Source organism: Amphiura filiformis, chromosome 7, assembly GCF_039555335.1.
Source record: "Amphiura filiformis chromosome 7, Afil_fr2py, whole genome shotgun sequence".
NCBI lineage: Eukaryota > Metazoa > Echinodermata > Ophiuroidea > Amphilepidida > Amphiuridae > Amphiura > Amphiura filiformis.
The window spans coordinates 64,510,411-64,535,535 of NC_092634.1; the positions used below are offsets into that span (position 1 = coordinate 64,510,411).

Genomic DNA, 25,125 nt, shown 5'->3' on the forward strand with positions numbered 1-25,125 from the left:
GTACCAATATAAACAACGCATCCATGATTGGTTTGGTCAAAACCCCGATAGTTTCCTTCATCCAATCAGAAAAGTTTCTAAATAGAACGAAAGCTAATACTTCCCGCTGAAAAACTTTTTTTTCATTATGTCAACAGATAACGCAATTCAATAAGGTTTTAAAAGTCAAAACTCTTGAAAATGTTATGCAATTAAATGAAAGAGAAAAACTTATATGTATATTGTTATACTAGATTCATTGCAATGAGCTATGGCCAATTCTCCTTAAATTGCAAATCTTGTGCAAAAAGACTTCATTTTCGCCTGTTTTGTCATACAGTTTTGAATGACTTTCCATCAAGAGCTCTTAGAAATTGATATGTACAAACACACAAAATGTTTTCTACACAGGGTTAGTCCTAAGATTTGCTAGTCTAAGGTTCGCTAGACCTAATGTTCGGTAGTGCTCGTTAGTTCTAAACAAAAAACGAATTTGCTAGCCCTAAGGTTTGGTTAGGGTTAGGGTTAGGTTTAGTGTTAGTGTTAGGGCACTAGCAAACTGTCGAACTAGCGACCTTTAGGGGGATGTCATTTTCTTCGGAAGGGAGGTTATAGAACTATTAAGGGCAGATGACTCAAAATTTTCGCGCGCTGCTCGCGCATTCTTTTAACTTACGATCAAACTGTGCGCACAATCTTAAATTATATAGGCACTTTTTTGCCCCGCTCCGTCTTCTTTACACCGACGTATTCATGACCCCCTATTTTTGTTGTAAACAATTCATGGCCCACTAAGGTTTGGTCTAAAATTATATATTCATGATCCCCGCCCATTCCGAAGGAAATGACAGCCCCTTAGGACTAGCGAACATCAGGATTTGAAGATATAGACCACCTTTCTTTCAGGCAGCTCTAAGTGGCTATACAAAAGATACGACTTTTATGCTTTCACGACGTAATAAATGGTCCGAGGTCAATTTGGTTTTTTTTTAATCAAGCATGGTATACTAATTACAGTTAGGTACTTCAATTTTAATATTGCGTGTCAAAATTTGAGCATAATCTTAAAGGTTTTACCACCTTATATCATTGCTGTTATCTTATGACAAGGTACAGGACGTGTTGACGGATGTTAACTCGTTGTAATTGATAATCACTGCCAGGTGAGTTATTCTTTCTTTTAATTAATCTGGACCTTAATAATTACAAAATGCTAAATCATAATCTGTAAGTTATTTTTGAAGACGTTTATTTTCTTATGTGTCTTAGAGTTTTATATCTTTCATTTTTTTAAATTAGTTATTATATTCATTAATTCGTATTTTATATTTATGTATTAATTCGTATTACTTATCAATTTAATTTATTTGTATTATTTATCTATTTAATGTTAATTCGTGTTATTTATTTATTTATTCAATTATTTATTTATTTATTTATTTATTTATTTATTTATTTATTTATTTATTTATTTATTTATTCATTTATTTGTTTTTATTTGCATAACAATCTTTATTGTTAAATCTATTGCTTATATTAAAAAGTAATATGTATGAGTAAAGTAGGATTATGTTTTATGAAGTATAAAGGGTGGCATATGTTAAAGGGCAGGTCTATAGCAAAAACAAGTTTATCTCTATTCGAAGAGAATAATTATTACATTACAAGTTGACACTTGTTGCAATTTTTGCGTATTTCTCCTGAAAAAGGAGAAATTGTGTGGGTAAAGTTCAGCCTCGTACGTGTCCTTCCCCCGTTTGAAGCGTACGTGTTCTCCCCCGTTTGATTGATGACGTAGGTAAATGAAGCGGACACTTTATCGTGCTCTCATCATACAATCACAATCACTTTGACAAGTTTGACATTAGCAACAATGAGTTGTACTGTCACTTACCATAACAATGCTGCATAAAAAATATGCACGCTATTGTTCTCTTTCGGGAACAAAGCTCACACAGTAATTGTTACTATGCGTTTGCTTTGTAATGTTTCATCCAACTGAAACTATAGCATTGCAATATACAGGGAAATCAGATACATGAGTTTGTGGACTAACACGGTTTATATGCTAGTCTCAGATGAAATTCTAAGCTCAAATTATGTATTTATTTTTAGGCCTAATATTTCTCATGATATTGATATACATATGAATTGTAATATCACAATTGTCTAATATATAAAAAAAAAGCGGCTGATTTTATACATATGTTTAAAAACCATGAAATTTGTAATACTTAATTTGGAATTTTTTTCTGTGAACAGCAACAGTATACGTTATGTCCATTGAGAGCGTTTATAGTCCCTTTTCTCACAGCGGGCACATCTCATTTCATGACGTCACCGGTTTTCTAGGCCAAATTTGTCTCGTTCGAAGGAACTCACCGCTTAAGTTGGTTTTTGCGGAACATCAATTTTAAACGTCTTATTTTCTCAAAAAAGGAGTCATTTTCATTTTCCTCATAATATTAGCTTGCCAATGATATGATGTTGTTTTTGCTATAGACCTGCCCTTTAAGATACAAAGAAACTATAAAGTCTGTCCAAATTGCTACACGAGATCGATACCTTGTCATATTAAAAAGTTGCTAACTGGAGTACTATGACTTTAATACTTTTAAGCACTAAAAACTGTATTTAAAATCAGCTGTTTTTTTGTGGTTTTTTTATTGTTTCGGTAAACTGTGTAGAATATTATTTATCTTTATTGCTTTATATTGTCATTTGAGAGAAAAGATTTCGAGTTTTTGACCTACAGTGTACACCTTCGAAACTACAGCCTTTTTTTACCACTAAGAGTGGTGGAAGCGCTGGTTTGTAACATATGTGCTCGATCACAGGTACAAATCCTGGATATAGAGGTTATCCACATTATTCATGCGTGACTTCTAACAAAAGACGCTGGTTCCCGTAGTATTCATTATTCAAACCAATTCAAGGCACTACCTCGGAGTTACCTGCATGACTTTGGTGGGCTATTTTGAAGCAGTCATGGTTGCACATGCATGTACTTCTTTTGAAAGTCCTAAACAATGTATAGCAGACGCTGATAGGATATATAACTTATAGAACACGGATAACCTCTATTCCTGATTTTGCTTTTTCGGATCAACTCGAAGAAAAATAATTTACATTCCGTTATGGCATAGGACGTCGAGTTTTAAGCTATTCGAAAATTAGTAATTTGTAAATTCCAATCATTTTTCTTCAGAATCGATTCTAAATTGAATATGGCAAAATTCGGCATGGAATTGTTGAATTTATTGGTGTTCCTGTGTGTCTTACATTTCTGCAATGGTAGTCACTTCCGTGGTGGATCAATGAGCTGGAAGCCAATTGGAAACAATTTTGTAAGTATAGTTGGAAAACTTGTATTGAACCAGATAGGAAATGTCATTTTAATCTTTAAACAGGATGATCTAATGTTAGGCTAATTGCACTAAAGTCCGTATGCCTTCCTCGAGACAGAAATTTAGATATTGCGGTTATTGTATCATAAGTATATGGTGTCCCTGAAAGAACAGAGTCACCATACTCCCTCTGTTTGTTAGCTTCCCAAGTGGACTACTTACTTTGGGTTGCGGTTAAGATTCTTAACACGGGACTCTATGGAGAGGCCAATTTCTGGCCTAACTAAAATTGGCCATGATGTACATGTAATGCATCTTTAAATGGATCTGGCTTGTGATTGGTCGCCCAGATCTCGCTATTGTTTAAATCCGTCGGACACGTGCTATTGCCGTTAACTACATCGTACACAACAATCTATGGAATTCGCGGCACGTTTGTGGCGGCGCGAAAGTTAAACGCTCAGTGGTTCATAGACGTACATTTAGCGCGTCATGAACTACCATGCTTAGTACTTAAATTGGTTAAATTGGATTGATAAACAAGTATGATTGACAGTGTGTTTTAGAGGCCAAAGTCCCGGGGTAAAGTTCTGCTTAAAAGTCAAAGTACATAGTCGGATTTTCTACTCGGGCTTTCGCGATCAATAAACTGGTAGATTCCAAAATCAGAATTGTTTAGTATTGAAGTGAGCCATTATAATTATGCAAGATATATTGCATTCGATAATTTTTATTGTCACTAATCATCTAATCAAAGTATTCTATACTTTGATCTAATTATATAAACTCTTTATGACCATTTTACTTACTATTGAACACTTTAATTTTAACATGTTTAATAAACATCAGTATAATTTTGAGTTCAACGGAATGCGTTCATCATGATTAAATAATAATAACATATTTTTTAATCAAGATTCGACTATGGCATCGTCTACCCCGTAAAGTAGTCCACTTGGGAAGCTAACAAACAGACGGACTACGGTGACTGAAAATATCAGGGAGTTTCGTAAAATTCTTATATTTCACGGACAGTGTGGTCAATTGTCAAAATTCAAAAAGTATGTGATAGCTGATTTATTCCTCAACCACACCAGTTAGTTAGTTATATTTAGTTGTGCCGTTAAAATACCCAAACTATTATGTTTCAGACGATACAGTTCTTTCAGGGGCACCCTGTTTATAAATGTATACATTTTCAGAAAAGAGATGACGCATGGTATCCAATCAGTATAGCAGATTCCCATTTTTGAGAAAATCACATTATTTTTACTTTACTGCCTCGAGTAAGTCATACGGACTATAGAATTAGCGATAAGACTGTATTTTAGGAGAACGTTCACGTTTGATTTTTTTCAGTTATAAGCCATTATGTGTGTCTTAGGTCAACATAAAATCATTGAATTTGAATAAGAACTTCAAATGTAAATGTTTTAGTTTATCTCATCAGTATCATCAGAAATTGGGGATTGAACGTCATGAATTTCTGTGGTCATTTAAAATGAGGATGGCAGTGAGCATGGTGAGGGTGAGAGGAGGGAGATGATGTGATAATGACGGCGGTAATAAGGGCTGGTACTATTATGTTAAAGCAGTTGGAGGGAGATTCTGTTTTGCTGTTGTTAAAGGGGGGGGGGGGGGTAACCCTATTGGTTTTGGATATGGATTGTTTTTAAAATTACATATAATATCAAATATCGTCCCCTTTATGCAGCTTTGTAAAAAAACGAGAGCATTTTCAGCGTAAATATGAATAAATAGCAAAATTTGCAGTCCAATATCTTGGTATGCGTGAACTGCATTCTGGGCAGGCAAGCAATAACGTACATGTGCCGTAATTCCCGCTCGTCATGTGCTGTGCGTGCGTGGTTGCACTGACAACCAGGCTCCACCTGGTGCACGTTCCGATAGTGACGTGCATATACCACTCCGACCCATAACCAGTGTTTTTATGCTCGTCTTAATATCGTTCATGATAGATTTTTGTGTATAAATTATGGCATAATGGCAATAGCCAATATTATTGAAACCAAACAGAAATGCCCTGTACGATAATGCTGCAAATGCCCGTATTGAACGGAAAATTTTTAAATCTTGTTCGTACCGATTGCAATATGTACATTTCAAATGAATGTAAAAAAGTTTGGGTTAAAAATGGAGAAGAAAAAGAAACCTGCCACCCCGAGCATTGAACCGGGTACCTCTTGCATAAGTTGCATAAAAGCATAGCGCGCTAACCAACTGCGCCAATCAGCCCGCTACCACCATCTTGGATTTTTTAGAACTTTATAGTATCTGAAGTCTCTTCAGCAGTTAGTGTGGTTCGCTCTTTTCACACAATGTGAATGACGCGAAACCAAACTAGCTGTTGAGGAGACTATAATTATCTACGATAAGCCTGTCCAGAATTCAAGAAATTGGTAGCCACCAAGGAAGCTATTTTTGTGTGAATTCTCCGATTTCTCCGGAAATACATCGACTTGGGGCGTCAAAATTCAGGATAGTAATGAGAAAAATACGATCTATTTTGTGATACCAAGAACTCGGGGGGATGATGTTGTCGATCGGGTTACGGAAAAGGCAGATTAGTTGCGATCACCATATATTGCCAAATATTCTGACTGCAGATGGCGCTTTTAAGACTTTTTTTTTTACAGTGAAAAGCAGTTATTACTACTCATGCAGGGCGAATCGCGTAAAAAACTTTACGTGTTAAGCTGAATTTATACTCAATCGCTGAGCGGAGACCCATTGATTTTGACCAATAAGGTAGCGCTCTTTTCCCAATGGAACAAAATGCGCTCTGTCCCATTGCCTAAAAACCAATCGCTATCGCTCAGCGATGCAGTATTAATTCAGCTTTATAGTAAACCGTTATTCGGCATTATACCAAAATGACGACGAAATCAACTAAGGCACTAGAAATAAATTTGTTTGATCTTTGGATCGACCGTCGATTCTACTTCGATGTTTGTTATTGATGACCTATCAACTAATTAATCAGAATTAATGCTAAGTTTATATTGTTCAATATCCCTACAGGCACAAATTACTATTTTATTACAATTAACAAAAGTAAATTAATTGATTTCATAAATAATATTGATCGACCAAGCATCGATGGTCGATCGAAAGATCGAACTAATTTGTTTCTGTTGCCTAATTGACTCGTAGATATGAAAATGAATTGATATACATTACTTACTCTCATTAATTACTTAGATTAAACTCAAGTACAAGGTTGGTTTTAAATTTAATCATGAGGAGCCTGGGTTTGATAGGTGCACTACTGATGCACAACATGATCGAACAGAACTGAGCACCAGCGGCAAACTGGAATGTGAAAGGTTGGTAGTAAGTTTCACCAGCAAGCGTAGGCTATTTTATAAAAGGCACTTAACTTAATGCCTACGTGACCAGATGGGCGCTGACATTAGAGTTTTTAAACAGGAAGTCTTGAAAAGTGACCTCTGGCACAGCGGGTGATCTTCGTGATCATTTCATTGGAAACATGGCTTGCGTGTCAAGATTTTTTAAAGCAAATTTGTCGGTATTTGTTGCAACTTTTGTATTATTATTGTAAGCGTTGTCGTCGATAACATTTTCCGTCGGTAAATACTTTCGAAATTTAGTTCTTGAAAACGTATGACAGATTCAGAATATCCCAACTTGTGCAATAAATCAACTTGATACATTTTTAGTAATTTTGAAGATATTTGTGTGAAAAGCTCCTTTCTGTAAGCATTGTGGTACATCAACTGGAGGTCTTGCTATGACGGCGCCCATGTGTCACGGAGGCATTCAATTAGGTGTCTTTTAAATAACCTAACCTAAGCTAGCTGTGCACTTCCTTTGTTGTAGTTCCCAATTAAGCACGTATTTTATAATATAATTCATTTGGATCGAAATTATTATGATGAATGACAGCCAGCGATAACAATATTTGTATTATATAGGTCGCGCGTTAGCTTTGCGTCGCACGTTGGCAATGACACGCCGTTTTACTTGGGCATTGTGGTAGTCGTATGACTGAAAACTGTAACAGCATGAATTGTACTGTTGTTATTATATATTTATTTATTTATTTATTTATTTATTTATTTATTTATTTATTTATTTATTTATTTATTTATTTATTTATTTATTTATTTATTTATTTATTTTCTTTCATCAGTTGCACTGAATATGACAAGATGAAAGATTTAAAATGGATTTGTAACGACTTTGAAGAATCCGAAGATAGTGCTGTGGGTTATTTCACTTATATATACCACATTCCCGAGAATAATACTGAGTTTGATATCAGGTATTTAATAATTGAAATTGCTCGAAAAGTTTAAAGGCGTATTCCGTGATCCCAGTAGGCCTATCCTCTTTTTATGACATTGTTCAGTAGATATCTACGAAAAAAATGATTCCGATTGTGCGTTTGCGAGTTTGTGCGTTTCCGATTGTGCGTTTGCTCCATAGGCCACTTTGTTGAATTGCATTCTGGTATACCAGAACGTAATACAAATTTGACGATATCTTTGCTAAACGAATTTTAAATCTGCAAGAAATGTTGTGTAAATAAACATTATGCAGCTAGTGGTGTAAAAATCTCAACTTGTTTTAAGAAAAGTGGGGGACCAGGCTGTGGATCACGAAGTATCAGAACGTAATTAACATTAGACGATGTTTTTGTTTAAAGAATTAATCTGCAAGAAATTTTGTGTACATAAACATTATCTAGCCAGAGATTTACAGTGGTATAAAAATCTCAACTTGTTTTGAGAATAATTGGGGGACCAGGCTGCTACTACTACTACTACTACCACTACTACTACTACTACTACTACCACTACTACCACCACTACTACTACTACTACCACTACCACTACTACCACTACCACTACTACTACTACTGCTGCTGCTGCGGCTGCTGCTGCTGCTGCTGCTGCTACTGCTACTGCTACTGCTACTGCTGCTACTACTACTACTACACACTTAAAACTACGGGGTCAAAAAATGACCCAAACGGGGTCATTTTTGACCCCAGCATAGTTATCAACTAAACACCATACCACTAACGGGGTCATTTTGACCCCATTGGTCGGGGTCATTGCAATGACTACGTATTTGGGTCAAATAGTAACCCCATTGGGGTCAAAATATTACCACATTTCGGGGTCAAATGAAATGACCCCTTCAAAAGGGTTGCCTTATTGGGTTACTTAATGACCTCATTTCGGGGTCAAATGAAATGACCCATTTGAAAGGGTTGTTTTATAGGGTTACTCAATAACCACATTTAGGGGTTGTTTGGATTTTTTAGTAGGCCTATGGTCATGCTGGTCCCACCAGGACATAAGTGTGTTTCTGCACAGAGAAAGCATTACATAAACAGCAAACTGCAAAATGCGTCTGTGTATCACACTCACACACAGTCAGTCATCGCCTATGACAGTTCACATATTATAAGCTTACATGATATAAGCTTATAACAACTGCAGCCAAGACACCAGCCACGACAGCATGAAATTGGAATGAATCTGCGTGCATAGACAAGGGTCTATGCATCCTTGCAGTCTCACTTTTCAACTAACTTTTCATATTCCATCATGCAGACAAGCACACACGACAATCCGCTGAGCTGCACAATCAGAACAAGTATGGCGCTGATGTGACCACGTGAGCCGATGCACACCGTGTGTGCAAATAGTTCCGAAATGCAAGTCATTATAAAGTTGACAAATTGGGTAACTTCGGTCAAAAAATTAGTTTTATTTATTAATCAACAAACATTAATTGCAGCTCATGTTTAAACTCATTTATGAATTGAGATTTTCAAAGCGGAAGATTGAAACTGATATCAATGCGCGACGGTATCGGCAAAATGACCACTAAGTTTTTGACCACGTTCGTCGTGGCTAAAATGACCTCGTGAATGTGGTCAAATTAAAACAGTACAGCCCCCTTGAAGGGTCAAAACAACCCCAAACGTGGTCAATTCAAAATGACCACGGAAAATATAACCCCGTAGTTTTTAGTGTGTACTACTACAATGGTCCTTAAATTTAAATTTGTGCTATTTTCTTATTTATTAACCGATTTTAATCAAATAAAAAGGTAATTATACACAATAAGCAATTGCCATTCTTATAAACACATTAAATTTGATCTTCGATAATCGTATAAGCAAAATTTGTTATTTTTTATTAAGTATCGGCCATTAGTGGACACTGTTAGGGACCAAAAGTGATGGCCTGTTAATTGATCTTTATAGATGATTTTTCAGGTACAAATTAGACAGAAATACATAGTTTAATTGTTATTTTGATATTTTAGCATCATAACTCTACTACTAATTATAAAATGACCCTATGCAACCACCTGACGAAAAAATGAAGTTGTCTTATATTAAGACCTAACATGCATGAAATGTTTATTTTCATGAAATTTTGCAAAACACCAATAGACCATAGTTTCTTTATTTCCATCACAAAATAGGCTCAAATTTTCAGGGAAGGAGGTCAGACACGCCCTAATACACATATCAGATGATGGGTTAAATACTATTCAAATAAAGAGCTTTTAATCGATTTTGCGTTTTCACGTATCATGTCCTCTGATGTGCAATGTTCACGCCCGCTTACGTCAATGCACATAGACCATTTTGGGAAAGTCGAATATTCTTTTAAATAAACTATACAATTGATCAACACTCTAATGATTTATTAGTAAATCATTATGAAAGCAAATTGCACGTAATTTAAAAATCAAATATAAAGAACTAAAGCGTCAATGAATGAAAAAGAAAAAACGCCGTTGAGGGCGCTAAAACACTTCATTAAGTATAATGATTATTTTTTTCATTAAATGTGACCACTTGTATAGGGTCAATAAAGATATGTCAATGTATGCAAAATGTGCATCTTGCAGCACCATACTGCGATTTTGTGCACTAAAATGAATCCCTATTAAGTATCACCCTCTTTCATCAGTGCATGCTTAATTAAACATTAGCTCTTGGAAGTAGCTACGATCAGTAGCGTTACCAGGATTGTTGGGAGGAGAGGGGGTTTGTTTAAGGGGAAATGTGACTAAAATGTACCTATATAGGCTAAAAGTACAAGTCCTAAACGTCTAAAATATCACGGCGGACCCCGGGGGTCGAGCACGTGGGGGAAGGGCAATATATCCCACAGGAGGAGCTTCACCCACACCTTCCCCACTACGCCATTGGTCCCATGTAAAGTGGGAGGACAGGTTCAGCATGTAAACCATTCGTGAATTTTAGTACGTATTAGCTTGCAAATTATGCAAATATGTTAATTATATTATTACTGCTGACAGCAATTATGAAATTATTCATTAATGTTTAAAACAGTAATTATGCAACTTTTATCGGAGTATGGTAACTTTGTGGAGCAGGGTCATTTGGTGTCACGGAAATTATGCAATTTATTATTGCTATCTACTGAAGACAGTTATTAGGTAATTTATATGGCAATCTACTGGAGACGGCAATTATGCCCTATTTAATTAATTCTGGGAGTAAGTATATTCATTTTTGGATTTGGGGTGTGGGGTAAGGGTCATTTTGGGTTAAAGAACATTTTTAGGGTAACTGTGGCGTCAGTAGTCATTTGTGGTCACTTTGAAGACAGACTAATTAAGGTCCCTTTGTGGAGCAGCGTCATTTGGAGTCACTATCTACTGAAGACAATATTGATATCGTTATCTATTGAATACAGGGATCAATTGTATATTGCTATCTACCGGAGACAGTAATTATGTAATGTATTCTTACTATCTCCTGAAGACAGTCATAATAGAATAATTATACTGAATCTACTGAAGAAGAAGTATGTATGTTATTATTGTTATTATACTGACAGTAATCATTCAATTCATTATTACTATCTGTACTATAGAAAGCAGTAATTATGTAATTAATCATTACTGTATAGGTCTATACGCTATTGGTGCCAAGTGGATTAGGAGGACGGGCAGCGTATGTAAACCTTGCTATAATTAGGCCTATGTTAATTAATCCCATTTACACTAAAAATGTTATTGTTTTTTACCTGGATGCATAAAAGGGGCGATATTTCACATAAGCTCGAGTAAAATCCATAATCTATTTAACTAACATAAATCCCCTTTAAGATAACTAAATGAATTATGACTATAAAAACGCCTATAATTTAAAAATATAAAACCTTGAAATTATTTTGGGATACATTACTGTCACTATACTATAGTGGGTTTCTTTAAGGCCTACATTGTACATTTTTTTATTGGTTTGCATTTTGATTTTGTAACTGTTACGGTAAAGCCACTTTAGGCCTGCTTTTATATAAGGTATGTAATATAGGCCTAATCGCATTAGTATTAACGCGTTTGTAGAATCCGCATGACCGAAATCTAATACGCTAGCTAATCTAGTATCCCAGACATTTTTCCTAAATGCATATGCATTTTGGGATCATCACATGATGGCACTCTACTCATTCACTCCAGCCGGGGTATGTTCCCTATTAAACATGTTAAAGTGCCTTACACATGTTTTGAAGAACAGAATGTTCAGTTACTATACTGTAGCCTATACTGGTACATAATAGGCATAATTATGATTATTTCATAGTGTACATTTAGAGACAAAGCAATAATAATTCCTGTTTTATTATTACTGAAGCTGTGTACAAAAAAAAATAGTAAGATACGTCAAGCAAATTGTGGGTAACAAAAATGGCAAACAAGTGCGTGCAGAGATTTATTTTTAAAGGCTAAATTCTATAGGTCCAATCTGTAATAGAGGTTATGAAATAGCTTGTAACTTTCATTTGGCGAGGACTTTAAAATGATGACTGTTAATGTACGCGCACGAAGAGTTTATGTTTAATTTTAAAAAATAAGAGGGGAAGGGTAAAAGAGCAATATGTGTAGAAGCGATTCGTGAATGTAGTAAAAACAAAGTCTGATTTTTGTTTTTTTCTTCTTGAAATATACCTCAATTTAAAATTGTTACGTATTATGCCTAATGAGACTGTCGTCTAGTATAAAGGGTATAATACAGTACAGTATTATACTGTATAGGCCTACATAATATCACAATAGCAGTGAGGACTGTGCACTAAAATGATGCGTTGACCCGGGGCGATGACATGATCAAAGTGTATTGAAGGTCTGTGTTTGTAGGCCTATACATGCACAGAAGGGCGAGAACTCACAAAACGCAAGATAGAAAAAAAGGTACACAATTTTATTTTTTTACTTTGTATCCGCGTGAATATTTCTCACACTTTTATATAGTTTGGAGCAAATTTTTGGAAAAGGAAAATCGTGCTTATGAAAACATGAATACAAATGTGCATAATTAAGAATTAAAGTTTAGAATAAAATATGATTTTCATTATCATGTAAAGGCAGTCTACTGTTGGAGGGGCACTTATAGCATTACAATGAAGGGCGTATGTTCAAATTAAGAATCCATAACTTCGGCCTAACCTAGGACAAATCTTATTTAATAGTTGTTTTAATTGCAAACTTACAAATTCTTGATTTTGTAAAATGAGTTGATTAGCAAAAAAGCCATAGGTCATGGTTATAGGTATAATATCCTAGCCAAGTTTATAAAGTTTAAAGTGTGTGTTTGTATTTTACTTCTGATACATGTGCATTTTTCTTTATACAGACAAAGTTACCCACAAAGTTACCCAAAGGTCATATATGAAAAGTGTAATTATAGGGTGGGGAAGATTCCATTTGCTTTATTTCACAATAGTGATTAGTGATACTGTAGAATCAAGCCTGTTCGTGAGAAAGGTTGAATCATGCGAAGTGTTTTAATATGGAGCAGACTCAAAGAAGGGGCTATTTATAACTTTTTATCGGTAGCCAAACTTTGGTGGCAAGAAGAGGTCCCTTTGGCACTTTTTTGCAGGTCACTTTTAGCCCTGAAATTAAGAATTAAAGAAGCATAATTCTTTCTTTAAAAGTAATTAAATAGATTTAGGGTCGAATTTATAAGACCTGAACATACAAAGAGCTACCAAAGTTACTCCTATGAGCTGAAGTTATTTCTTTTTACTGTAATTATTTTAAGGGAAGCACCCAAAAGTCATATATGAAGTCCTATGAAAATTACCTTTTACTATATTTACAGACCTGTTTCATTTACAAATGTAATTGATGTTTAACCCCTCCCCTCTTTTTGGCTCTACAAATCTCTTCAAGAACATTAATTTCTAAGTAGCCAGTTTATCAAGTTTAAAGTGTGTGTTTGTATTTTACTTCTGATACATGTGCATTTTTCTTTATACAGACAAAGTTACCCACCGTTAAAACCCTTTAAATATAAATGAATAAAAATAAATATAAATAAATAAATAAATAAATAAATAAATAAATAAATAAATAAATAAATAAATAAATAGATAAATATCCGTGTAATGTGTTTTTTTTTAATTTGATAATTTTATGTTACATCTTGAATTTTTATCATTGCATGTGATGAGCATTAAATATACCAGCACCAAGGATCATGGCGTTGTTATTTGACATTTAGTTGTCTCATCTTTATAGGATGTATCGTTCTTTTAATATTAATGAATAAATATGTAAATAGATAAATTTCTCATCTTTATAGAATGTATCGTTCTTTTAGTATAAATAAATAAATAGATAGATAAATAAATAAATAAATAAATAAATAAATAAATAAATAAATAAATAAATAAATAAATAAATAAATAAATAAATAAATAAATAAATAAAAATAGCTGTGTAATGTGCTTTTGTTATAATTGTATGTTTCATCTTGCATTTTTTATCATTGCCCGTGATGAGCACTAAACGATTATGGCGTTGTTATTTTGCATTTAGATATCTCATCTTCATAGCATGTATCGTTGTTTTTATATTAACAAATATATAAATAAATAAATAAATAAAGGAAAGAATAAAATAACAATGCCCCAATTCTTCACCAGCCTGCTTTTAAACGTGTATTACGTATTGGAATTGTGTAATACACATTAAAAAAATCATACCAATTGGGTCAAAATACTCTCATTTTTATTTATGAAACGTAAAAATTAAACAATTTTACAAAAGAGCGCACTCTACCACTGACCTCACCAACACATCAGAATATTTACACTCATCCACACCCACCTCATACCCATCCCCACCTTATTACTTCACCCACACCCCGACACACGAATAAGCCTACGCCTATCAACCAAAGCAACGAATACACGCGTATACGCACCCCCCTGTAACCACACACTACACCCCCTCAATATAACCCGTGTTTTGCAATTTGTCACGTTGTGACAACAGAGGCGCTGTGATTGAAATGCATGGTGTTTTTAGGACGCATAACCTTTGGCCCCTTATGCGCAATAGATGTCCTCTGATCACTGACGTTTCTATGAAAATGTCCGCTTATAGCCAATATATGTCCCTTTACGTCAACATATGTCCGCTAATAGGCAATGCAAAAAGGTCCACTTACGTCAATGCATTGCCTATCAGAGGACATATGTTGACGTATAAGGACATCTATTGAGCATTAGCGGACAATTCACATTAAGGACCATTACTACTACTACTACTACTAATACTACTACTACTACTACTACTACTACTACTACTACTACTACTACTACTACTACTACTACTACTACTACTACTGCTGCTGCTACTTCTACTACTACTTCTGCTGCTACTACTACTACTACCACTACTACTAATAAAAATATCAATAATAAGAATTCATGTTGAGGTGATCATGGCAATAGCTATAAATGTCAAGTCCTTGTTTTACCTTTATCTACCAAATGCATATTTTAGTTACGAGCACTGTTGCTGGATTAACCTTGAGAGCCCAATAGACAAATACGGTGGTGCTAAGGGATGGAAAATGCTCGCACATGTAGACGTGAGTCCTCGTCCTGACAACGGAAAAATAAATTCCTCCCCAGTTCCAGCGAACATTCCAATGGAGAAGTTCTATAAAGGTTGCCATTATCATTTACGGATACCAGGTAGGAATTTCGATAGTATTGTGGGTTAAGTATGATATATTTTTCATTGGCAAATGGAGTATGATCACCCAGCAAACACAATACGTCTTTTAAACGTTCCTAACAGGTTATATCATTTTTGGATTTTTGGTTTTGGTAAAAACGTTTTAATAACATTAAATGTCGGGTTATATAAAGGTCATGAAAACGTTGTAAAACGTTCTGTATGAAAACACACTACAAAAATATTTTTAATTGTTTTGAATATGTTATTGTTAAACATTTCGTGCAAATATTTTGTTCCAATTTTTTTTACAAAGACTTAAATAGCATAATTTTAGAATAAGTTATCATAATCGTTTTTAAATGTTCTGAAAACGTTTTATACCCTTTGTATAACCCCATATTTTAACGTTTTCTGGCAACCTTTTCTAACCTTTTGGGAATGATGTGTCGCAAAATATTTTGTGTTTTCTGGCGGGGGGGGGTTATATAAAGGGTTCGTTTTCATATTGCAGCAAACTATTCTAACATAATGCTATTTAGATGTTATTTACAAAACATTTGACAAAAAATCCTTGATGATAAGTAAATTACACCCGGTTCATATATCAAATGCGGTATATTGTCTCTACTAAATGTGATGCGATCAAGCAAAATCAGTCGGAACTCGGAAATAATAAATTTTTAGTTTCTTATATAAAAACTATTTAAATTGAACAACCAGTTCCAAAGATATGAATAATTAAAGAGTTTCCAAAACAACAGGAAACAAAAGGAGATAATTCCTTTGTTTGGCTATATCTCAAAATCAATATTGCCGAGTTCCGACTGAATTCGCTCAAGCAAAATCAGTCGAAACTCGGAAATAATAAATTCTTAGTTTTTAATATGAGAGTAAAAACATTTACAAAGCTGCATTTTGCAGAAAACCCTATTTACATTGAACAACCCGTTCCAAAGATATGAGTAATTAAAGAGTTTCCAAAACAAACAGGAAACAAAAGCAGATAATTTCATTTGTTTGGCTGTATCTCAAAATCATTATTGCCGAGTTCCGACTGAATTTGCTTGATCGCATCACAAATTGATTTATACTTGAATGTTCAAAAAATAAATCTGTATTTTATCGAATTCTCATGTAATCTAGTTCAGCAAATTAATAACAGTCCCTTTAACCCAACTTTGGGTCCATTTTTAGAAAGACAGGAACATTTCTTTCTTTCATAGTGTATGATCGTGACAATGATGCTATACGTTGTCGATATGCTAATGAAGATAAGGGAGAATGTCCTGCAGATGGTAATAAAAAGGCCTGTGGACCTAATACTGACGGACTCAAAATTAACGTAAGTACTTTTGTGTGATGTAGATAATTATACTATATACTTTGTCGATATGCTAATGACGAAAATGTCCTGCAGATGGCAATATAATGAAAATTTCTATTGACCTGCCCGACGGACTTAAAATTAACGAAGCCTAATGTCCTGCAGATGGTAATAAGAAAACCCGTTAGTAGACCTAATACTGTTGATCGAATGCGATATACACACGATCTGACATGATAGAATGCGATATATACATGATCTGGTGTGACGGAATGCAATATACACATGAATTGACGTGATGGAATGCGATATTCACATGATCTGACGTGATGGCATGCAAAAAACATATTATCTGAAGTGTTGAAATTTAAAAAAAAATATGCATGCTTTTTACAACCAAATTCTTCAAATCTATTCTTTTATCTTCAGTATAAAGACTGCACCCTTGATTTTGATACTCGTAACGTTGAAGAAGGAAATCACGCCGTGAACGTAATAATAGAAGATTACATCAGACCTGTGAAACGAAAGAGCCAACCACTCAGCAAAGTGTCTTTGCTCTTCCTTTTGTATGTGGAGAGAGAAAGCACTTCCTGTTTGAAGCCAATGATAATTGACCCGCCATCTTGTAAATCAATTCGCCCTGATGAACACTTTGAAATGGTTATTCGGGCTGAACCAGGAGACCCATGGAAACCGTAAGAATAAGTTCACAGCAAACACAAAACGTTTTCGACATCATTCGCAAAAGGTTATAAAAGGTTGTGAGAAACGTTTAAATGTCGGGTTATATAAAGGGTATATTAAGAGTATAAAACGTTTTCATAACCTTAAAAAACATTTTTTGATCATCTACTGCTCAGCAAACAAAACTGTTTTACAGAAAACGTTTAAATGTCGGGTTATATAAAGGGTATAAAAACGTTTTAATAACATTCCAAAAACATTCTTGAAAACTTGATACAAAACATTCTAAACAGAATGTTATTTTGGGGTTGAAAAATATTTTCAATAACGTTTTAAAAACGTTTTCATGACCTTTATATAACCCGACTTTTAAATGTTATTAAAAGGTTTTGAAAAAAACATTTTAAAAACATTTCTGTGTTTGCTGGGCTCAAATATTTTAACATAATGTTATTTAAGTATTGACACAATATTTGGCAAACATGTTTGCAAAAATAGTTTACAATAACATTTTTTGAAAACATTTACAAATATTGTTGTAGTGTGTTTTCATACAAAACGTTTTAAAACGTTATCATGACCTTTATATAACCCGACATTGAAATGTTATTAAAACGTTTTTACCTAAACCAAAAGCCAAAATATAACTTGTTTAAAACGTTTTTAAAACGTTTTTGTGTTTGCTGGGTTCCATATTACTATTGAATATCAATCATTTTAAGTAATGATATTTTTGTGTTAGTCAACGACGATATCAAAAGAAAATACAATCAGCGTATATGAGGTGGAATAAACTTACATTATTTTACTTTCTACAAGAGGATTATTTTTATTAGTTAATTCGGTTAAGTTGAAACGAAATATATAGGGCGTGGCAACGTCTAAAAAAGATTAATTAATTGTCAAATGTTGACAGTTGGTAATAGGTGTCATGCTTGAAGCAATTTGGCTTCAAAAAATAAAATGCGGATTTAATGTAAGTTGCAGTTTTCAAATTAACCTTTTTCGCTTGAAATGTTCCTTCGTGGGGAGGGGGGGGGGTCCAAATTGTATACCTTCATCAACTATTACGTCAATCAATATTAACGGATCATAAGGTTGATATTTCAGGTGATTCATTTCTTTAATTTTTATCATAATTCCCTGTCAAAGTAGACAGAACAAATGACGTAGTCGTATATTTTCATAATACTTTTCCGTGTCTTTTATCTATACACTTTCAGTATTTCTAAAATCAGAACCCAAAAGCCATATGGTATGAGGGCTTCGCAAATGGTTGACGATCCAGATGTACCTGGTAGAAAAATGGTTACATTGAGATGGTATCCGACTCCCTACGATCTCGGCGAACACTCTGTTTGCTTCAGTGCATTAGACTCAGACAGGTATGAAGAACCTTCCTATTTACTTTTACTATGGTATCTTGTAGTTTGTCATAAGATAAATAAGATAAATAAATTTCGAATTTATATAGCGCATTTTTTTCCAGAGGATTCAAAGCGCTGTAATTTCGCTGCGTGGTGAATCGTCACAATCAGATCACATCAACTCGGCTGGTTACAGCCGAACCTGGCGCAAACCTATCCGCACTTAGATTGTAACATCCACCCATTTTCTGCAGCTCCCCAAATTCCATTGGGTGAAGGAAGTTTTGATAACCAAACAACTAATCACCGATTTTGAAAGCAGGAGCAAACCGGAGATCCCGGAGAAACCTGCGAGAACGAGCATGGATCGGGATAAACCAAGTGCACATACAGGCCTTGGGCACGGCTGGGGCTTGAACCTGGGACCTCAGTGGTGCAAGGCGAGGAAGCAACTGCTGCGCCAACTCGCATTTGATAGGCTACAGCTATAAACATGATAAAGTTATTTAAACTATTTTTTCGTCAATGTCCAGCTACACAAGTGGCCTGTATTGTACGTTTATCTACGTTGAGCGAGACCCATTGCAACCTGTACCAGAGAAGAGTACACCTGGTGAAGATGATTTCATTGTAGCTGGAGAAACTTGGATTGTAAAATTCAATAAACAGGTACAAGTAACCACGTTATCAGCCTGATCCTTCTGAAGGGGGGAATAATCCATAATAAGGTAAAATAGTTTACTCCAGTAACAATTTACTTACGTTCGGCTTGCTTCCTGTTAACTTCTGTGGAAAAAAGGTTATAATGCCAAAAACGATAAAAACAATGATACAATGATGTATGAACACAGGCTTGGAACAGTAACCAATGGTTACTAACGTGCACTACGACAGTGAATAGTATCGATTAGAATTCGCTGCCGTAATGACGTTAGTAACCATTGGTTATTGGTTCAAGCCTGGGCTCATACACTATGTACATGTACACCTGTTCAGAATTTTGATATGTCATAGGCTTTATGTTGTAATCATTTTGATCAGTGGTTTGTAACAAAGAAAGCATGAGCATGTTGACTTAGCAACGGTCATATTCTAACGTGCACTACGCCAGCGAATAATGTATTATTCTAATATTTGCAATCTTTAATATGCCATTGTTATATATGATTATCCGATTTCGATATTTTATGTCAGCACGACTCCCTTAATGATTCAGTTACGTATTTTAGTGTTCCAATCATTTGTATTTTATCTACAACTATTTACAAAAGGGTTGAAATAAAAATAGTACGGTATTGCAAATGAGCCCTCGTTCCCCCGATCAATGTTGTATCCTTACATCTTGTTTTTGTGCGCTCAGTAGTACCCAACATTGATTGGCGGGGCAGGGGGAGGTATTGGGGGTGAAAGAAAGCGCCATTTCATCACTCTAAAAATAATGAAAATATTGCCATTACAACTTACAAGGTGAACATTCTATTTTATTTTGTCTATCATTGTAGGTTAATCGACCCAAGTCATCAGCTTATATTAGAATCGTTAATCCAGAAACTGATAAAATTGCCTACCAAGTTGACGTCACCGATTCAAGTGTTGTATATGAAGACAATATGATCAACTTCCTGCCACCACGTGAAGGGCTTTTAATGGCAGCCTCGTCCATGAAGATACAATATGAATTACAACTAGATGGAGGTATTGCTATGCCCAAAGAGGGAGGTTGTGCATCTGAACCTGCAAAATGGATTATTGGTGTTCGTGGTAAGATTTGTGTAATGATTTTATCTTAGTCAAATGAAGATCACAAACCAAAAAAGAAAACGAACTTATTTGTCGCTATGATTGGAATTAAACCCAATTATTATATTACTCCTTCATGTTAGATTCGCCAACAAATTTTATTAAGATTAAGATGTTATAAATTGTTTTACAATAGCTTGTAAATTTTTCCTGTTTTTCTACCTTTGCTAATTAAGTGGTTCCTGGTTTTGTAATATAATATTAAAACTTGCAAATGAAAACGCATTACTTACAAAATAGGTAAGTATAATATCAAAAGTCCTCGAACGGCCATCGTGTAAAATGTGTATTGTATTTTACCCGACTATATAATAAAAAAGAATGACGCATCAATGCACCAGCGTCCAAATACACGAACAAAACGTAGCTATAATGTAATTTTCTGCACATTTCTAACATGGCCGCCCAAAAGGCTTCCGAATTATGCATGGTATACAAAGTTCAATTATGTATCCTATCCTATTCTGTATTCTATGTAAAGAGCATTATTTAATGTTACATGTCAATACACTCATTTTATACACTAAATGGTTTGGCCAATTATAGAACAGTGTATTTACTAGAACAGATTTTTTTTCTTGACGGCTTTAAAACCCCGAAACTAAATGGTTTGGCCATTATGGCACAAAGAATAGTGCATTGACTTATATACATCTTCCTGACAGCCTTAAAACCTGGAGAGTTGCAACCACCTGGAGGAATCGGAATTGGTGCTCGACCACGTGACTGTAACCCAACAACCCTTGAAATCTTCGTTCCAAACGAAACGGTACAAGATGTCAAAGACTGTTTTCTACATCTACCAGAGGGCGCTGTTGACGTAATTGAACAAGTTACTTTGACGCCATATGAGTTGTGCTGTCCTGGCAGTTGTGAAAAGGATACTGCAGGTAAATTTTGTCATAACAGTGATAATGCCACGCACATGCATGGCCTAGTTAAGTTTATTGTCAAGAGGGTGCTTGAATTTGACGTTTGTTTTGACGTGGTTTGCCGCTCAAGCTTCAAAACCCTACCCCCATTTCAATTCTAGGGGCCATTTTACTCAAAAATGGGTCAAAGTTAGCTCTTCAAGGGCGATGTTTTCGAAACATGTTATCGATAACTACTTCCGCAGGAGTCTTAGCTACGACAGTGAGAAAACACGTTTACAAAACCAAAATCAAAGTTAAAACCAGGAAATTGTCTTCAAATGTCAGATTACTGTACATGTTTACATTCAATTCTGTATAGAAGGACACACATCTACCTAGATGACAACATGGTTCAAACGATCTACATTTTCTAACGGTTACGTCATTACTTTGTTTATTTACAGGCAAAATGGGACCACCAGGACATGCAGGACGTCCAGGACCACCAGGTTACATGTAGAGGACTATTTGCCATCACACAAAATTAACGGATAGAACATATATTATGCATTCTAAATTAATAAAGCGCACATTGCTGCAACAAAAAGTACACTCTAATTCGCCGATTAAAGTATCTTTAAACAATTTTAAACTCTGCGTTTTTAACTCTGCGTTGTTTAACATAGGCTTCCTTGTAACATATTTAAAAGCTTTAAACTTGGTTATTGTTTAAATGATAGAGTAATAGTTGCATTTAACTCAAAAGGAGTTTAACCCTTAAACAGTCAAAACCGTATCCATTACTGGTTTGAATATATGTGAGGTTTATTCCATAATAGTTTAAACAGTATGTTTAATAAAACGTCGTTTTGGACATCAGATGGGGCGTAACTGACAGGCAATGATTACAATTTTGCTCATATCCACTTCGGTCACACAAAACACCATACATGTTGTCCAGTCACACAATACATGTGATACTCTCCTAATCCATTCAACATACATACCTCGGTTTACTCTGGGTTCACACGCGGCGCCATATACGTGGTACATGTATCCCAGCTAACAGTTTCGTCGAGACGAAATACAATGTAAAACCAGGATGCGAAAGCGTTCTACAAATCTCTGATGTTCATCACTAGCATATTCAGGCTGCACATCTGAATATTTTAGATGGACATTTGAAGCTGATATTCCAACACGTTGTGATCATTACCAGAGTCGGTTTCCCACACGCTGAAGAGATGAAGAATGGCGGGCACAAGTCGTCGTCGCGAGGTTTCTATACAACTTCGCTATTCGACGGAGTTGACGTGTTTTTGTTTTAAACAAACTGCAGATTATTATTTTAAACTCACGAAAAGCCACGCAGTGTACATACCATTTCAGAGCATAATATCAACCCGGTTTAAAGATTTTAAACATTCATAGATTAATTTTTTAACGTTTCCTCTTCAAACAGTGTCATTTTAACTTCGACAATTAGAGTGTAACTGTAAGATGACAATCTTATATCATGTATATTGTCGTTTGATAATAGTTTTGTATAGTTTCTGTGATAATTAGTTGTGTTATCCGCATACAGTCAGATATTTTTATCTGGTTGAAAAAAAAGTTTAATTTTGACCGGCAAACCGCAGGTTCGACTTCTTTTATCTAGTTGCCTACACCTTGCAGTATTAGAACGACCTATAGTGTGTACCATTTACCATTGAAGCTATGCCAATGTTGATTTACTCGCTTACTGTACAGAAAATGTTTTAGTTATAAAGTGTGTTACGTATATTAGTTAATCAGTTAGTTAATGAGTTTATATGTACATGTAGTTGGTGTAGTTACGCAAGAAGTATATTTAGTTACGATATAAGCAGCAAGTTCACATTGAATTTTTGAATGGCAAAAAGAACGGGGACGAATCATGCTGATGTTAACGTACCCAAAAAATCTCTCGGTGACTCACGACCTCAACCAGTATAGATACGTCATTGCTCAAATTAAGTTTTTTCTGCCAAATCGTGGCAACCATGGTAAATGGGGCCTTACATGACCTTTCACCCCTATCTTTAACTACGGGATTGTTTGGATCAGTGTATTCAAGATTGGTCAATATCGGTCATGATAAACGTCTACGAGTATATTCTAAAGAATCGTTGGAAGTAAGATTCGGAATTGTTTCTGGGCAATATTGCGCCTGGTGTTAAAAGGAAAACCACAATACTTCTCCACTAACCTTTTGCTGATTATAGTAAGATTAATTCAGGAGAGTGAGAGTTCAAAAGGGCAATGTCGGGTGACTGGTTACAAACAATGCTGGACTTATTACTGACGCATGCGCATTAGTCACATTCTCCTTCGCAGCACACCAGTTTGATTTCACTGTGGAGTGAGTGGAATCGCAATGACGGTGTAGGAGGATACTAGCTGGTCAAACATAATACCGCAACAATCATCGTCACATTCCATTGATTTATAACATAATATATTGTATATTCAACTGATAATTTAAAATACAAATAAAAAAATTAAAAAAAGAGACACATGTTTTTTGTATCTAAGTACATCATTTTGGAAGCAAAATGGCGCCTATTGTCTAGTCATGTGATACATAATGGGGAATCGTGACATAATTCTACTTGCCCTTCCCATAATTCATTCAACTCCCTGATTAATTAACATGTAACTTGTCTCATCAACATCGACATCTATCGTCCGTAGATGGAATGGCAGAAGTGGCTGAGACAAAGTGGTTCAAGGTTGCGTTTTTCCTTCATAAGCACCTGAATCTCACAAGCCTCTAGTACATTTCATTAGTGATAGTGTCAGGATAATTGTAAAGTTTACTTCTGCCTCGACTCAGTTGTCCTCAAGGAGTTGCCAAGAAGACCAGATGGGAGATTGGTTGGTTGGTTTCTGACAAGGGTGGAATATCTCCATATACCGAATTGTTCCAAATAATTTATGTGATCTCGCCAGCTAATGTTTAGCACTCATCGCAGGAGTTGGGTGTAACAGCCTTTAACCCTATCCTCAGATTGTGGACTATGGGCCAAGTCTCATAATTTGATTTAGTTAAATTTGAGAATTTTATGTATGTATATACATTCTTACTGTGTAGACTTTCTTTCATCTGAAATTAAGATTTAATTTAAATCTGGTCAACCAGACATACCTATTTTTGACGGACGAACCGACGTTGCGACTGAAACCTTCAGTCTTCAGCTGGGTTGTGATGCAAATAATCTTCAGTACCGTGCCACACATGGTCGTTACATGAGGACTAGAGTTCCATCACAACGAGCGTTGGCAGTTTTACAATGCATTGAATCCATTCACAATGCCACAACACGTAGCCACGCATAGTTTCAACCAACGGTTACAGTAGAATGTAGACGAAAACCAACAGTTCCAAGTCCAAGAGAAGAGTACGCACATGTACGGACAAATAATGTCTTAAACCAGCATGGTTCCCACAAAGTTGGAAAAGTCAAAGTGTCATGTTCCAACGCGAAAGTGTCCAGGTCTGACCACTACACACCCCCCCCGTGCAGTGCAAGCTCCAGTGCACACATCTGCAACTGGATTTAAGGGATCATGACATTAATGTGAATTACCCAGAAAACAATCCACTTTCATTTTTAAGGGGTCGACTCCAATTATGACAGGCTTGTAACTCTAAAAAATTACCTGCCCTACAGAAATTTTACAAGCCCAAATTTTTCCCGGTAATAATGTCACAATAAATGCGA

The 25,125-nt window shown here is 35.2% G+C and overlaps 1 protein-coding gene across 1 annotated transcript; it reads left to right on the plus strand.

Annotated features, from left to right (window-relative positions):
• Positions 1-1,078: 1,078 nt before the first annotated feature.
• LOC140156429 (uncharacterized) lies at positions 1,079-22,649 on the plus strand. Its single transcript, XM_072179377.1, has 12 exons — positions 1,079-1,142; positions 3,188-3,326; positions 6,549-6,673; positions 7,501-7,632; positions 15,168-15,361; positions 16,571-16,689; positions 17,101-17,369; positions 18,582-18,743; positions 19,259-19,394; positions 20,228-20,486; positions 21,191-21,415; positions 21,844-22,649. Exons 2-12 carry the CDS (start codon positions 3,207-3,209, stop codon positions 21,897-21,899), a joined length of 1,797 nt encoding a protein of 598 aa, XP_072035478.1. The 5' UTR covers positions 1,079-1,142; positions 3,188-3,206; the 3' UTR covers positions 21,900-22,649.
• The last annotated feature ends 2,476 nt before the right edge of the window (positions 22,650-25,125 follow it).

What these genes read in the sequence shown, in the direction of transcription:
- LOC140156429 (XM_072179377.1), top strand. Translation starts at nt 3,207, where the DNA reads ATGGCAAAATTCGGCATGGAATTGTTGAATTTATTGGTGTTCCTGTGT. An exon ending in CCAGGAGACCCATGGAAACC is followed by an intron (nt 17,370 to 18,581) that starts GTAAGAATAAGT and finishes ATACACTTTCAG; the next exon opens with TATTTCTAAAATCAGAACCC. An exon ending in TTGTAAAATTCAATAAACAG is followed by an intron (nt 19,395 to 20,227) that starts GTACAAGTAACC and finishes CTATCATTGTAG; the next exon opens with GTTAATCGACCCAAGTCATC.